Source organism: Muntiacus reevesi, chromosome 8, assembly GCF_963930625.1.
Source record: "Muntiacus reevesi chromosome 8, mMunRee1.1, whole genome shotgun sequence".
NCBI lineage: Eukaryota > Metazoa > Chordata > Mammalia > Artiodactyla > Cervidae > Muntiacus > Muntiacus reevesi.
In genome coordinates, this window is record NC_089256.1 from 14158717 (window position 1) to 14173713 (window position 14997).

The window sequence follows — 14997 nt, forward strand, 5'->3', positions numbered from 1 at the left end:
AGGAAGATCAGTCACTTTTGATGCTGTTATGAATGGATGTATGAAGACAAAAGGAAACCAGGGAGACTCATTAGCAAGCTACGGTAACAGTCCAGGTGAGAGAGAATGGTGCTTTGGAATAGGTGGGGTCACAGTACAGATGTGAGAGTTGGACCATAAAGAGGGCTGAGCACTAAAGGATTGATGCTTTCAAACTGTGGTGTTGGAGAAGGCTCTTCAGAGTCCCGTGGACACCAAGGAGATCCAACCAGTCAATCCTAAACAAAATCAACCCTGAATGCTCATTGGAAGAACTGATGTTGAAGCTGAAGCTCCGATACTTTGGTCACCTGATGCAAAGAGCTGACTCATTGGAAAAGATCCTGATGCTGGGAAAGATTGAATGAAGGAGGAAAAGAGGACAACAGAGGATGAGATGGTTGGATGGCATCACTGACTCAATGGACATGAATTTAAGCAAACTCCAAGAAATGATGGACAGGGAAGCCTGGGGTGTTGCAGTCCATGTGGTAGCAAAGTCAGACACGTGACTGAATAACAGCAGAGATGAGAAGAAAGGAGCAGCCTTTATAGAAACCTATAGGAATAGGGTAGGGCTTCTCTGGTGGCTCGATGGTAAAGAATCTGCCTGCCAATACAAGTGACACAGATTTGATCCTTGGGTCGGGAAGATCCCCTGAAGAAGGAAACAGCAACCCACTCTGATATTCTTGCCTGGGAAATCTCATGGACAGAGGAGCCTGGTGGGCTACAGTCCACGGGGTCACAAAAGAGTCGGACACAACTTAATGACTAAACAACAACAACATGGTATTAGTGGAAGGACTGAACGTGGATGGAGAGGCACAGACAGAATTCAAAACTGATTCCTAGGTTTCACCATTAGCAATGGTGCAACCACTGTGTTGAAGAGATGGGGGAGAAGAGATTGGAGAGTAAATCAAGAGCTCCATTAAGTTCTAAAGGGAATTGTGTGAACTAGGCAGTTGGACACAAATGATTATAGCTGTTCAGGCTGTAGAGGAGGAGGCTGAAATAGAAATACAAATTTGAGAGTACGCATCATGTTGTTGTTCAATTATCAAGTTGTGAAACTTCTAGCTTTCTGGAAGTAATGGAGACAGAGAAGAGGACTAAGGCAGGACATAGATGGGCTCCAGGATAGGCATTTACAACTGGCCTCCTGTTTACAATTCATGGGCAGGAATAAAAGTGGGCTTCAGGCTGGACACTTACAACTAGCCTCCTGTTTGTACTGCCTGAGACAGAAGATAGGTGGGCCCCAGGTAGACTTTTTCAATCAGTCTCCTATTTGCTCTCCAAAATGGAAGTAACAACAGAAACAGGGAAAGAGCCAGGCTTTGTTTCTTGTGGACACCTTAAAATAACCATCATGGCAGGAACAGAGAAGGGCTAAATTTTATTTGAGTAAAAGATCAAGAGATCACATATTTCCTTCCTTGGGGCAAGGGAGACATTACACATGAGCAGAGAGATTCTTTGGGGGTCAAAAGTCAGGGGATGCCAGGTCATAATAAGTTTTGCTTCTATCCTCCCAGACACTTTTGTGTTGAAATCTATCTCAGCTGAGGAGTGCATGTGCACCTAGGGGAGGGTCACAGAGTTCGGCCATGTGTCTTACTGCATGTATTCTGCTTTTGCAAAAAATGTTTTACTTTTCTCTTTACCTTCTACCTCTTCATCAGAATTCTTTCTTGTCAGGGTAGGTAAGGACTGGAGATTTAGGCTCTAGTCACACTTCTGTGGTCTAGTGGTTAGGACGCCTGGTCAGCGAATTAAAGTCTCATTTCCAACTACCACTTACTGCTGCTGCTTACTGCAAGCTACCACCAGCTGCTGCATGTGCCCCAAATCAGGACCAGGAATCCACCTGATGACACAGTACTCAACCCAACTGGAGCCTGCTCCCTGTAGATGATGTCTTTCATGCCACTGACCAAATGTTTGGACTCCCCCAAATCATCCTTTTCAAAACATCCTCTTTCATTGGCCAGGAGCAGCACAGCTTCAGAGGAGACACCAACACTTCCTCACAGCCCATGCCCTAACATTTGCCTGAACAACCAGTGGCTATCATTTCTTCTGGATGAATGGTCCACCCGGCATTTGACTTCCCCAGAGGAGAAATGAGCTCTGGTCCCAGTCCCTCCCAGTATGCCCCACCATGGGTCCCCACTACGTGCAGCCACTTTTTACTCCTGTCATGCTTTGACCTGGAAAGACCCAGAAGGACTCACCAAGGAGCTGGTGTAGGTGGGATCTGAGGTGTCATCCTGGAGGTAGCGGGAGAGGCCAAAGTCGGATACCTTGCAAACCAAGTTACTGTTGACCAGAATGTTCCTTGCAGCCAGGTCCCGGTGCACGTAGTTCATCTCCGACAGGTACTTCATGCCCGCGGCGATGCCCCTTAGCATCCCCACCAGCTGGATCACCGTGAACTGTCCGTCATTTTGCTGTAATAAGACACCAAAGGCATCCAGATCAAGACTGGCTTCAGTGGTGACAAGGAAGCCAAGCTGCCGGGGTCCCACTGCTAGTCACTTCTGTCAGTGCTGGACTAAGCTGCTTCCACCTCCTCCCGGCCCTACTCCCATTCTCTTACCTCTCCTCCAATACTCTGCCTTCTTCTGGCCAAGCCTTGTGGATTTCATCTTCAAGTTACGTCTCAAAGCCATTCACTCCTCTCAACCTTCACTGCCACCATTCTAACCAAGTCATCTTCATCCATCACCTGTAACAGCCTCCCTCCACCTGCTCCCCTCTGAAATCCATTCTCTAAGGGAAGTTAGAGCCATCCTTGTAAGACATAAATCCATTCATGTCACTGGCTGGCTTAAAGCACTCTACTGGCCTCCTATTGCATTAAGGGAAAGTGCCAATCTCCTCAGTTAGGCCCACAGGGCCCCAGGGGATCACCTTATGCCACTTTCTCTTGTACTCCCACGCTGAAGGCACAGTGCCTGGTGATGTTTCAGTTCACTCCCTGGCCAAGCCCTTCCTGCCTCAGGGCCCTGATACAGGCTCTTCCCTCTGCTTCTCCCCCACAGTCAACACCCACTTGCCTCAGATTTCCACGTAAATGTCACCTCCTCAGAGAGGACGTCCCTATAATCAGTCCCCCCATGTACATAACTAGCACTTTCATGTTACTATCTTTCAGTGCATGCTCTTCCTTCCCTTCTTAGCACATATCAGGTGGTTTATGACATGTGTGTATGTATGTGTGTGTGTATGATATGTACGTGTGTATGGCTCTGTGTCTGCATGTCTCTGCTGCTCTGAGATAAGAAGTCTGTCTTCTGTAGTCACCACAGCACTCCCAGTGCTGACGACATTTGAGCAGACAGATGTAGCTCAACAAACATTTGCTGGATGAATGACTGGTACGTTACTTCCTGGCCCCAGAATTAAATGTTAAGATGTTTTTCTGGACACTGGGATAACACATGTGCCTCGGAGGGCTGGTTGGTCAGGAGAAGTGCATAAGCCATATCTGGCTATGGACCTTCCCAGCAAAGAAGAGCTATTGCTGCCCCACCTCCTGCCAACCTGAAGCAGTGTCTTCTTTCCAATAAGTTTCTTACCTGGCTGACCTCCCTCCTCCATGGTTACACGATAGCTTGTCAGTGAATGAATGTGTGTCTTCCTCTACCTCCCCAAAGCCACTGAGTTTGGACATTGCCCACCCGGGTTACATCAGTGGGCCCTGGACCGTGATGCCAAGAACACATTTTCCCAATCAGTCCAGCCCCAGCTGCTCCCTAAAGTGCTGTGGCTTATGTAAGTAGAGCACGGTCCAGGCACTGAGGTGCTCTGACTGGGGGAGAGGTGGGAGGAGGCAAGATACCCTGGGTTAGTCTAGTTACTGCTGAACACAAACCTTGGACAAAGCAGCCTCTCCCTCTGCCCCAGGGTCCTCCTGTGAAATACAGGAAGCATAAACAATGTGAGGAGCTCCCATTTATTGCACATTTAGTCTGTGAGATGGCATACAATACACTCACAAGCATTATCTCACTAATATGTATGGGACACATCATTTAGGCATGTGGTTCTGCAAAAGTAATTTTCTACACAAAAATAAGTAGGGAAAAATAAAACTGCTGTTATTAAAATGTTACACATTTTTTTCTTCAGGAAAAAAAAATCCAACAATTGAAAAGCTTAACAATGGTGGCATTAATTGTTGAAGACTCTGTTCCTCATGCAAGATTGCAAGGCCAGGGATGGTTATGCCCCTTGGTCAATTGAAGGAGTGAAGCAATCTGGCACTCCCTCTCCTCCTTCCTGAGCACACCTCCTCCACCAGAAGGAGGACCCCCCAAACACACTGAGTCTGACACACTCCAAGTTTCAATTTCTCACTCAAACCTTAACCACCTCCCAATCTGCCCAGAATGCTTTCCCTGCAATATCTGCTTCTAACCAACTCCAAAAGAAAGTGCAGGGCCGCTTTTTGGAAACTGATTGGTTTTCAGCACATGGTGCCCATCTGCCAGAGCTGGATGTGCTATGAGTGATGCAAATCTTCCTTACTAATGAACTTCACTCCACACCTCCTTAAGAAGCTAGCCCTGCTTTGCCCAGCACCATCATTCTCTAAGTGGGTCTCTGGGGATCTGCCTCCCCAGAAAGTTGTCATGCAACTTTCCTATATTAGACAATGTATTTCAGCCACAAGCCACAAGGGTCGATTTTTTTCAATTCAGTTTGTTACTTCTCCTCTGTAAGTGGAGACAACAATGTGGTTAAAAATAAATGTCTCCCTACAGAAGGCCACTTGCAGACAGATGTTGGGGAGGGCAATGATGGTGGCTGGAAGCAGTTCTGCCAAGAGCAGCGTTGAAAGCATTTGCAGATTTGTGTCTGTGTTTCCACTTTAAGTCATTAAAGACTTCAATGAGCTGCTTCATTTCTGATTTGAATATTCAGATCAGTCATCTTACAGATTCTGGTGTCAACAAAGGATAAGAAATGGTTAACAGTCCAGGCTTTGGAGCCAGACAAATCACGGTAGATCTGGGCTCCATCTCTTACTGGCTGCATGCCCTTGCCTAAGTTATTTAACCACCAGAGCAGTGATTACCACATTTGTAAAATAAGAGTACAGTGAATCTCTGTTCCTTAGATTTGAGATTGAAGGTTAAATGAGATAATACACACAGAGGGACTGGCTCAGTGCCTCATGAATACTAAGATAGCAGTCACTATTGCTGACATTATCAGTAAGGCCATAATGTCTTGATAACTAGCTCTCCCATGAACCCCAGGTGCCTGGCAAGAGAAACAGAAGACACCTCAGGCCAAGACTGTAGGTTCCTCCTGGCCTCTTGGGTGTGTGGGGCAGATATCTTAGAATCACTGTCTTCATAGAACCTAGTTCGCTGAGAATTCAGAGTTCAGCAGGTTGGCACACCCACCTGAACTGTCAGTCAGTCAGTCAGTTCAGTCGCTCAGTCATGTCTGACTCTTTGCAAGCCCATGGACTGCAGCACGCCAGGATTCCTTGTCTATCACCAACTCCTGGAGCTTGCTCAAACTCATGTCCATCAAGTTGGTGATACCATCCAACCACTGCATCCTCTGTCATCCACTTCTCCTCCTGCCTTCAATCATTACCAGCATCAGGGTCTCTTTCAATGAGCCAGTTCTTCACATCAGGTGGCCAAAATATTGAAGTTTCAGCTTCAGCATCAATGAATATTCAGGACTGATTTCCTTTAGGATGGACTGGTTGGATCTGCTTGCAGTCCAAGGGACTCTTAAGGGTCTTCTCCAACACCACAGTTCAAAAGCATCAATTCTTCAGTGCCTAGCTTTCTTTACAGTCCACTCACACATCCATACATGACTACTGGAAAAACGATAGCTTTGACCAGACTGACCTTTGTTGGCAAATTAATGTCTCTGCTTTTTAATATGCTGTCTAGGTTGGTCATAACTTTTCTTCAAAGGAGCAAGCATCTTTTAATTTCATGGTTGCAGACACCATCTACAGGGATTTTGGAACCCAAGAAAATAAAGTCTCTCACTGTTTCCACTGTTTCCCCATGTATTTGCCATGAACTGATGGGACCAGATGCCATGATCTTAGTTTTCTGAATGTTGAGTTTTAAGCCAACTTTCTCACACTCCTCTTTCACTTTCATCAAGAGGGTCTTTAGTTCTTCACTTTCTGCCATAAGGGTGGTGTCATCTGCATATCTGAGATTATTGATATTTTTCCCAGCAATCTTGATTCCAGCTTGTGCTTCATCAAGCCTGGCATTTCACATGATGTACACTGCATATAAGTTAAATAAGCAGGGTGACAATATACAGCCTTAACTTACTCCTTTCCTGATTTGGAACCCGTTTGTTGTTCCATGTCCAGTTCTAACTGTTGCTTGCTGACCTGTATACAGATTTCTCAGGAGGCAGGTCAGGTGGTCTGATATTCCCATTTCTTTAAGAATTTTCCACAGTTTGTTGTGATCCACACAGTCTAAGGCATAGTCAGTAAAGCAGATGTTTTTCTGGAACTCTCTTGCTTTTTCAATGATCCAATGGATGTTGGCAATTTGATCTCTGGTTCTTCTGCCTTTTCTAAATCCACCATCTTGAACATCTGGAAGTTCATGGTTCATGTACTGTTGAAGCCTGGCTTGGAGAATTTTGAGCATTACTTTGCTAGTGTGTGAGATGACTGCAATTGTGTGGTAATTTGAACATTCCTTGGCATTTAGGATTGGAATGAAAACTGACCTTTTCCAGTCCTGTGGCCACTGCTGAGTTTTCCAAATTTGCTGGCATATTGGGTGCAACACTTTCATAGCATCATCTTTTAGGATTTGAAACAGCTTAAATTTCCATCACCTCTACTAGCTTTGTTCATAGTGATGCTTCCTAAGGCCCACTTGACTTCACATTCCAGGATGTCTGGCTCTAGGTGAGTGATCACACCATTGTGGTTATCTGGGCCATGAAGATATTTTTTTAAATAGTTCTTCTGTGTATTCTTGCCACCTCTTCTTAATATCTTTTGCTTCTGTTAGGTCCATACCATTTCTGTCCTTTATTGAGTCCATCTTTGCATGAAATGTTCCCTTGGTATCTCTAATTTTCTTGAAGAGATCTCTAGTCTTTTATATTCTATTGCTTTCCTTTATTCCTTTGCATTGATCGCTAAGGAAGGCTTTCTTATCTGTCCTTGCTATTCTTTGGAACTCTGCATTCAAATGGGTATATCTTTCCTTTTCTCCTTTGTCTTTAGCTTGTCTTCTTTTTTCAGCTATTTGTAAGTCCTCCTCAGACAACCATTTTGCCTTTCTGCATTTCTTTTTCTTGGGGATGATCTTGATCACTGCTTCTTGTACAATGTCATGAACTTCTGTCCTCCAGGAACACTATCAAATCTAATTCCTTGAATCTATTTGTCACTTCCACTGTATCATAAGGGATTTGATCTAGGTCATACCTGAATAGTCTAGTGGTTTTCCTTACTTTCTTCAATGTAAGTCTCAATTTAGCAATAAGGAGTTCACGATCTGAGCCACAGTCAGCTCCCAGTCTTGTTTTTGCTGGCTGTACAGAGCATCTCCATCTTTGGCTGCAAAGAATATAACCAATGTGATTTTGGTATTGACCATCTGGTGATGTCCATGTGTAGAGTCTTCTCTTGTGTTGCTGGAAAAGGGTGTTTGCTATGACCAGTGCGTTCTCTTGGCAAAACTCTATTAGCCTTTGCCCTGCTTCTTTCCTTACTCCAAGGCCAAATTTGCTTGTTACTCCAGGTATCTCTTGACTTCCTACTTTTGCATTCCAGTCCCCTATAATAAAAAGGACCTTTTTTGGGGGTGTTAGTTCTAAAAGGTCTTGTAAGTCTTTGTAGAACTGTTCAATTTCAACTTCTTCAGCATTACTGGTCAGGGCATAGACTTGGATTACCATAATATTGAATGGTTTGCCTTAGCAACAAACAGAGATCATTCTGTCGTTTTTGAGATTGCATCCAAGTACTACATTTTGGACTCGTCTGTTGACTATGATGGCTACTCCGTTTCTTCTAAGGGATTCTTGTTCACAGTAGTAGATAAAATGGTCATCTGAGTTAAACTCACCCAATCCAGTCCATTTTAGTTCAGTGATTCCTAAAATGTCAATGTTCACTCTTGCCATCTCCTGTTTGACCACTTCCAATTTGCCTTGATTCATGGACCTAACATTCTAGGTTCCTATGAAATACTGTTCTTTACAGCATTGGACTTTACTTCCATCACCAGTCACATCCACAATTGGGTGTTGTTTTTGATTTGGCTCCGTCTCTTCCTTCTTTCTGGAGTTATTTCTTCACTGATCTCCCATAGCATATTGAGTACCTACCGACCTGGGAAGTTGATCTTTCAGTGTCCTATCAGCCTTTTCATGCTGTTCATTGTGTTCTCAAGGCAAGAATACTGAAGTGGTTTGCCATTCCCGTCTCCAGTGGACCATGTTTTGTCAGAACTCTCCACCATGACCCGTCCATCCTGGGTGGCCCTACATGGCACGGGTCACAGCTTCATTGAGTTAGACAAGGCTGTTGTCCATGTGATAGTTTGGTTAGTTTTCTGTGATTCTGGTTTTCATTCTGTGGCCCTCTGATGGATAAGGATAAGAGGCTTATGGAAGTTTCCTGATGGGAGAGACTGACTGAGGGGGAAACTGGGTCTTGTTCTGATGGGAGGGACCATGTTCAGTAAATCTTTAATCCAATTTTCTGTTGATGGGCAGGGCTGTGTTCCCTCCCTGTTGTTTGACCTGAGGCCAAACTATGGTGGAGGTAATGAAGTTAATGGTGACTTCCTTCTAAAGGTCCCATGCATGCACTTGGGCACTCAGTGCCCCCGACCCTGCAGCAGGCCACTGTCAACCCACACATCCCTGAACTGTAGCAGGACCTAATAACAGAGGCCTGAAGTTAGGATCAATTAATCTATAAACTCTGACTTCTTCCCTTCCTTGGTTTCTGTATGGCAAGTCATACTTCACGGAATATGTTTTCATCCTTAACACTGGTCCTGCGGAGTAGGCAAGGCAGGTGATATTACTTTGTTTTTATACAGAAGATAAAAGAAGTCCAGAAAGTTTAAGTGATCAGCCTTAAGTCATTCTGTGTGATATTCATTTATTAAAAAATCTAAGTCCAAACAACAAATTGCTTCTCCACTGACATTCCATCTTTGATCGATTGGGAATGACTGCCTGTGTGGAAAAGTCTGTGTATAAGCTTTGTCGGAAGAAGAGCTATGATTGATTAATGATGTTTGCCATGGCCATAGAAATAGAAAGGAGAGATGTGAACCACACATATGCTATGCTAATCTGAATCTTTTCTAATTCCTGTTCAGTGCCTTTTCTACCTAAAGAGAATTAGTCCTGAATATTCATTGGAAGGGCTGACGCTAAAGCTGAAACTCCAATACTTTGGTCACCTGATGCAAAGGACTGACTCTTTGGAAAAGATCCTGATGCTGGGAAAGATTGAAAGGAGGAGGAGGAGGGGACAACAGAGGATGGATGGTTGGATGGCATCACCAACTCAATGGACATGAGTTTGAGCAAGCTCCGGCAGTTGGTGATGAACAGGGAAGCCTGGCATGCAGTCCATGGGGTCACAAAGAATCAGACACGACTGAGCAACTGAACTGAACTGATGCTAACTCTGCAATACTTTTTCTTTAAGATCTACAGGGAAATCACATATCATGATAAGACAGTCACACTAGCTGAGTTCATAATCATGGTGAAACTAAGAGATATGAACATTAAGTTTTTCTGACATGTCCAACTGTTTTATATTCAGTTCATTGATATAAAATTCCACAAAAGAACTTCCAGAGATAATGAACATCAACATACAAAGATAAACAAGATAGAAAAAAAAAAAAAAAAGCCCAGATTTCTTAGAACTCTGGGAAAGGATCTGGTTCCATGCTGAGCACATGGTAAAAACAGTTTATAGAAGAAATACAGACTGGGTGAAGTGATTTAAACTTTCTTCCCTTCACAAAATGCTTTCTGCTGAAATTGCTTTTCTGCAAATTCACTGAAGCCACTTGCTGGCCCTTTTATTAGACAGGAAGGATTTAGGTATTTCAACTTTCATTGACAAACCCACTTCAGGAAATGAAACCCTTATTTGATTTGTTTGAAGAGAATGAATCATAGATTTTTTTTACCTGAAAGAGCCCTTTCAAGACCATCCAGCTCAATGCCTTTAGTTTATAGATTGGGAAATTGAGTTAACAGACTTGCTCAAGGCCACATGGTGACTCATAGCAGAGCCCAAAGCAGGGCCTTGGTCTCAGAACTTGCAATCTGGGATTCTCGTCCTGACAACTGGCTTGCTGTCGTCTAGCTCCAGCCTATGAATGAGCATCCCATGAATGATAAATGCCCCCAACTAACATTGCTCAGTGCTCATTGCTTTTAAGAGTTTCCCAGTTATAGCCATCTTTGAATGAACCAGCAATAATCACAAAGCCTTGCTTTAGCCATGAAGGCCTCACAAAGCAGGCCAACCTTCTTGGCTAGGGCATAAGGCATTGAGAAGGGCTTCAGCACTTGTGCCTAAGATGATGGAAGAGCTACCAGATTGAATCCCCTGAATCTGAGTGCCAAGAAGGAAATATTTAATTATAGATTTGCATGCTACCTAATCCATAGCACATTTTTTAAAAATATGGATAATTATGACCCTACTGAATGTATGGTTAAGCGATAACAATGTTTCCAATCCCTCCATAATGTGAAGGATTCTAAGTCCTGCAATGAGAGAGGAGCGCTGAGTGGACTGTGAGAAGTGGTGTCTGATGTCTTCACTGGACCCTTGAAGCCCAAAGTCTCTGAGACCCTGACTCAGAGCTGGAGGCATGGCCACAATCCAAAGCTACTACGTCTGGTGTGAAGGGGCCCCTTTGTGGGGTTGGGGGAGGAGAGAACAGGTGCACAAATTGAAGTCGGACCCTTTTCCTTTTTTCTCTGAATGGTGATCCTAAAATTATACTACCTCCCAGAAGATGGACCCTGCAGAACTGAACTGATGACCCACTTTTCAATTTTATCAAGCAGCAGATACATTAATTAATGCTGCTATGCTCCAGGGTCTGGTAGTAAGGCTGAAATTAGATTTATAGATTACCTGCCTCTACACCATGCAGGGAGTCGGACACGCTTCATTTCCCACCCCTCCTGGCGCTGCCTGCTCTGGCCGCTCCCTTTCTGCCATCTTTCCCCTCCATTTTCCTGTGCTCCTCTCTTACCTCGAGCTTTTCTCCCACTGCCTAGGCTGCATCATCATGAAAAATAACTGGCATCCAACTTGTCCCCATGTCCTGTGCCCCCAAATGCTGCTCTGTGTGCAGAGCAGCAGCGCAGAGTTCTGACTTTTTGCAGGCTCCTGAGAATGAATCACTTTGCTTGCCGGCATGTTCCAGGGAGAGAGTCTGATCTCAGTTCCCAGCTTGTGTTGAGAGTCTCTGAGAAGCACAGACAGGTGACTTGCAGGAAATAAATGACTCCTGAATGGGTCTGGAGGCTGGTTCCAGAAGATACTTCTTCTTCTAACATTACCGCCTATTCATGTTTATTGGACTGTCTTCATAAGCAACATGATCATGCCCCCAGGGGAGCATGGTCCATGTCCCACTGTGACACAAAAGGTCTGGTGACAAGGACAAGAGATCCATGCACACTCAGGATCCTCCTTCAATCCTGCCACACCCAAATGCTTTTGCTCCAGAAATGGTTTTTCATTCCACTACCCTCTACTCGGTGCTCACGGTGCTAGGTGCTGGGGTTACACAAACTATATCCCACACCCTCAAGGAGGCTGTACCATGCAAAGTTTACATGGTCCCCATCACTTATATCATCTGCCCCCCCCCCCACCCTGCCAAACAAAAGCCACTACTGACTATTGGCCCAGATGAGCATAAAGCATGTTCTCCCCCTGCGCAGGCAGCTTCAGTATGTACAAGTGCAGCTTCTAGACAAGTCCTCAGCTTCCCATCCACAGGGAAGCCCCTAAACTCTACTTCTGGGCTTCAGAGCCACCATGCAACTGCTGACAGATTATCAAACAGGCCACCCTGACTTCGGCCTCTAAATACACAGCCCTATTGTTCTGTCAGCCTATCTGCTGTCTGGCAAATTCCTCCTTCTTTAATACAAGAAAAGTTCTCTCTCCTCTTTGAAGCCATCCCTGGCTTTCTCAAGAAGGTTTCAGTTCTACTATATGTGATACCTCTGTCCTTCATGCGTGGAAACAAAAAGTCACCCCAGGGATTGGAGCCTGCCTGGCTCCTCCGTCCATGGCATTCTCCATGCAAGAATACTGGAGTGGGCTGCCATTTCCTTTTCCAGAGGATCTTCCCAACCCAGGGATGGAACCCAGGTCTCCTGTGTTGCAGGCAGATTCTTTACCATCTGAGCCACCAGGGAAGCCCATCATCACATATGTGAAACCTCTGTGATTCATGCATAGAAACAAAAAGTACAATCCAGGCAGATGATTACTAGAAGCTTTGGGCACGAAGGTCCTAGGGGGCAGGGGCATCTCTGCAGGTTGTATTCTCTATGATGGACATAGCAGGACTTCCCATCCATTATGTGTAAGAAGACATCAGGTTGCAGTACCCATTAAAATGTGGGGAGGGCTTCCTCTCCATGAATCTGGGTAGGCTCACCACCGTGGTTGAAGGATGCTACGTGACTGTTCAGGCTAGGTTACAGAACTGATACAGCTTCTACCTTCTGTGCTCAGGATGCTTGTTCTGAGGACCCAGCTTGCTGTGAGGAAGCCAGAGATGGCCAGGTGGAGAGATGCCAGCTGACACCCAGCATCAACTATGAGACAGATGAGTAAATGAGTCTTTGGGCGATTCCAGATCTTTGCCCTTGAGTTGCCCCTGCTGACAACACATGCAACAGAGAGGTGCCTACCCAAATTACAGATTTAAGAGCAAACTAAATTGTATTGTGCTAAGTCACTGAAGTTTGGGCTGATTTGTTCCATGGCATTAAAGCAATCTCTCTCTCATCAGTATGGGCCCAGTTCCCAGCACAGGGCATGGTCAGAGCAGTCACCTGGTGAATGCTTCAATGACTGACTCCTGGTGAATGTTTCAATGAATAGCCCTTTGATCTGCAGCCATAGCTACTGTTTGGTAGCTTTGGTGACATGCACAGCCAGCTACTTGGTATTACCCTGAAGCCCTTGCTCAGAAGGCCTTGCCCCTGTACCCTCTTGCTCCTAGGCTCCCCAGCTAAGCCTTTGGTCTGTGGTTAGACAGCTTCTATCCCCCAGACATGAGCACTATGGCCACACTCATGCAAGTCCTCTCTGAGTAGCTCTGAGATGCCCCATAGAAATGAAAGTGCTTCTACTGTGGCTGCATTTGGGCATTCTGACAATGGTCCTTTATGGGTCTCTCGGCCATAGGCCTTTGGGGCCCCCATCCCTGCTCCAGGCTGGGTGGGAGCCACAGCTCTCCATCAACCCCAGAAAAGACTTGTGGACACTTGGGACACATTGTTCCTGTGTCCTGCCCAGAAGCACCTCCTCAGAGGCCAGAGGGCCCAGGTATCAGATAAGGGCAAGGTGTTTTATCTCTGAATTGCAAATGAAGAGAGCTGAATGGGAGGGCGGCTGTGCTGGGGAGAAGGCAGAGATGGTCACTGATGTCTGCATGAATCACGCAGGACAGCATAGCAGCTGGAAATCTCTTCAATCTCCATGATTCATATGGATGCCGATGGCCATTCTCTGTCCTCTATTCATTCTTACTCATCGAGGCCTGGCTCTGTGCCATCCTTCTACGGAGGGGTCCATGTGCTCTGCTTTGTTCTTTCTTTTTAGCATAAAGTCTGTTAACCTTGTTAACATCTCCAATGCCTATCTGTATTTCATCAGGGATTCCTAAGTGGCAGATGGTCCTCATGTGGACACTTCTTCCCAGCCCACCACGGTCCCCCAGCTCCCACCAGGACCAGTATCATCTGTGCTGTTACTCTGAAGGGTAAAGGCAAGCTGAGCAGTTCTTACCCTGAGAAAAGAATCCAAAGCGCCATTCTCCATGAACTCCGTGATGATCATGACTGGCCGGCTCTTGGTGACCACACCCTCCAGGCGAATGATGTTGGGATGGTCAAACTGCCCCATGATGCTCGCCTCACTCAGAAAGTCCCGTCGCTGCTTCTCTGAGTACCCAGCCTTCAGCGTCTTGATGGCCACATAGATTTCCCTCTTGCCCGGAAGTTTCAAACGCCCCTTGTACACCTCTCCAAACTCTCCTGCAAAAAGAATGCAATTATAACCCGCTTTCTCCTCATCTTGTGCTGCCATGAGGGGAGGCAGCTTACCAGGAACAATGGTGCTCCAAGTGGAACAGTGATTAGAGTGGCAAAAAGCAAAGAGTGACCTCTCATTATAACTATGATGGCCTGGCTCTTAGCAGTTCATGGCAAACACAGAAGAAATACCCAAATACGTTCTTTACCTCGGATTTTAGACAGCTTGGATAACTGAAATGAAATTTCAGACTCTATACGGGTTTATTTTTCCTCACGTTTAGATTTTCATTTGTATCCCAGCTGAACAATTGAGATGAAATGGTCAGTTTCACTGTGGCAGAAACATAATTCATTTTTAGCAGAGCCTAGTATAAGAATATCCAGGGGCTAGGGACATGTTCAGGTCCTCCAATCCTCTGAATGAGATGTATAGTGTTTATGTTCCTACATTGCCCTGAAAGTGTTTGTGTCTATTGGGTCCCTGAGAAGCAGACACTGAGGAGTTAGGAAGGGAAGTTAGCAGACTCTGTGCAGGATAAAGGGGAGAGGAAGCGGGATTGCCCAAGCCCCAGATCACAATGCAGACCCGACATTATGAAAAGAGAGGAGGAAGGAGGAGAAAGCCAGGAGAGGCCCAAACTGCAATGCAGACCTGACAGTCTC

At 45.4% G+C, this 14997-nt stretch overlaps 1 protein-coding gene across 1 annotated transcript in view; it reads right to left on the reverse strand.

Moving 5' to 3' along the window:
- Positions 1-14997, reverse strand: part of EPHB1 (EPH receptor B1) — a 318420-nt gene that overhangs the window by 49949 nt on the left and 253474 nt on the right. The window contains exons 10-11 of the mRNA XM_065942387.1: positions 14087-14334; positions 2259-2474 (exon numbers count right to left, since the gene is read on the reverse strand). Of these exons, the coding sequence (XP_065798459.1) occupies positions 2259-2474; positions 14087-14334 (464 nt within the window). The remainder of the gene's footprint in view (positions 1-2258; positions 2475-14086; positions 14335-14997) is intronic.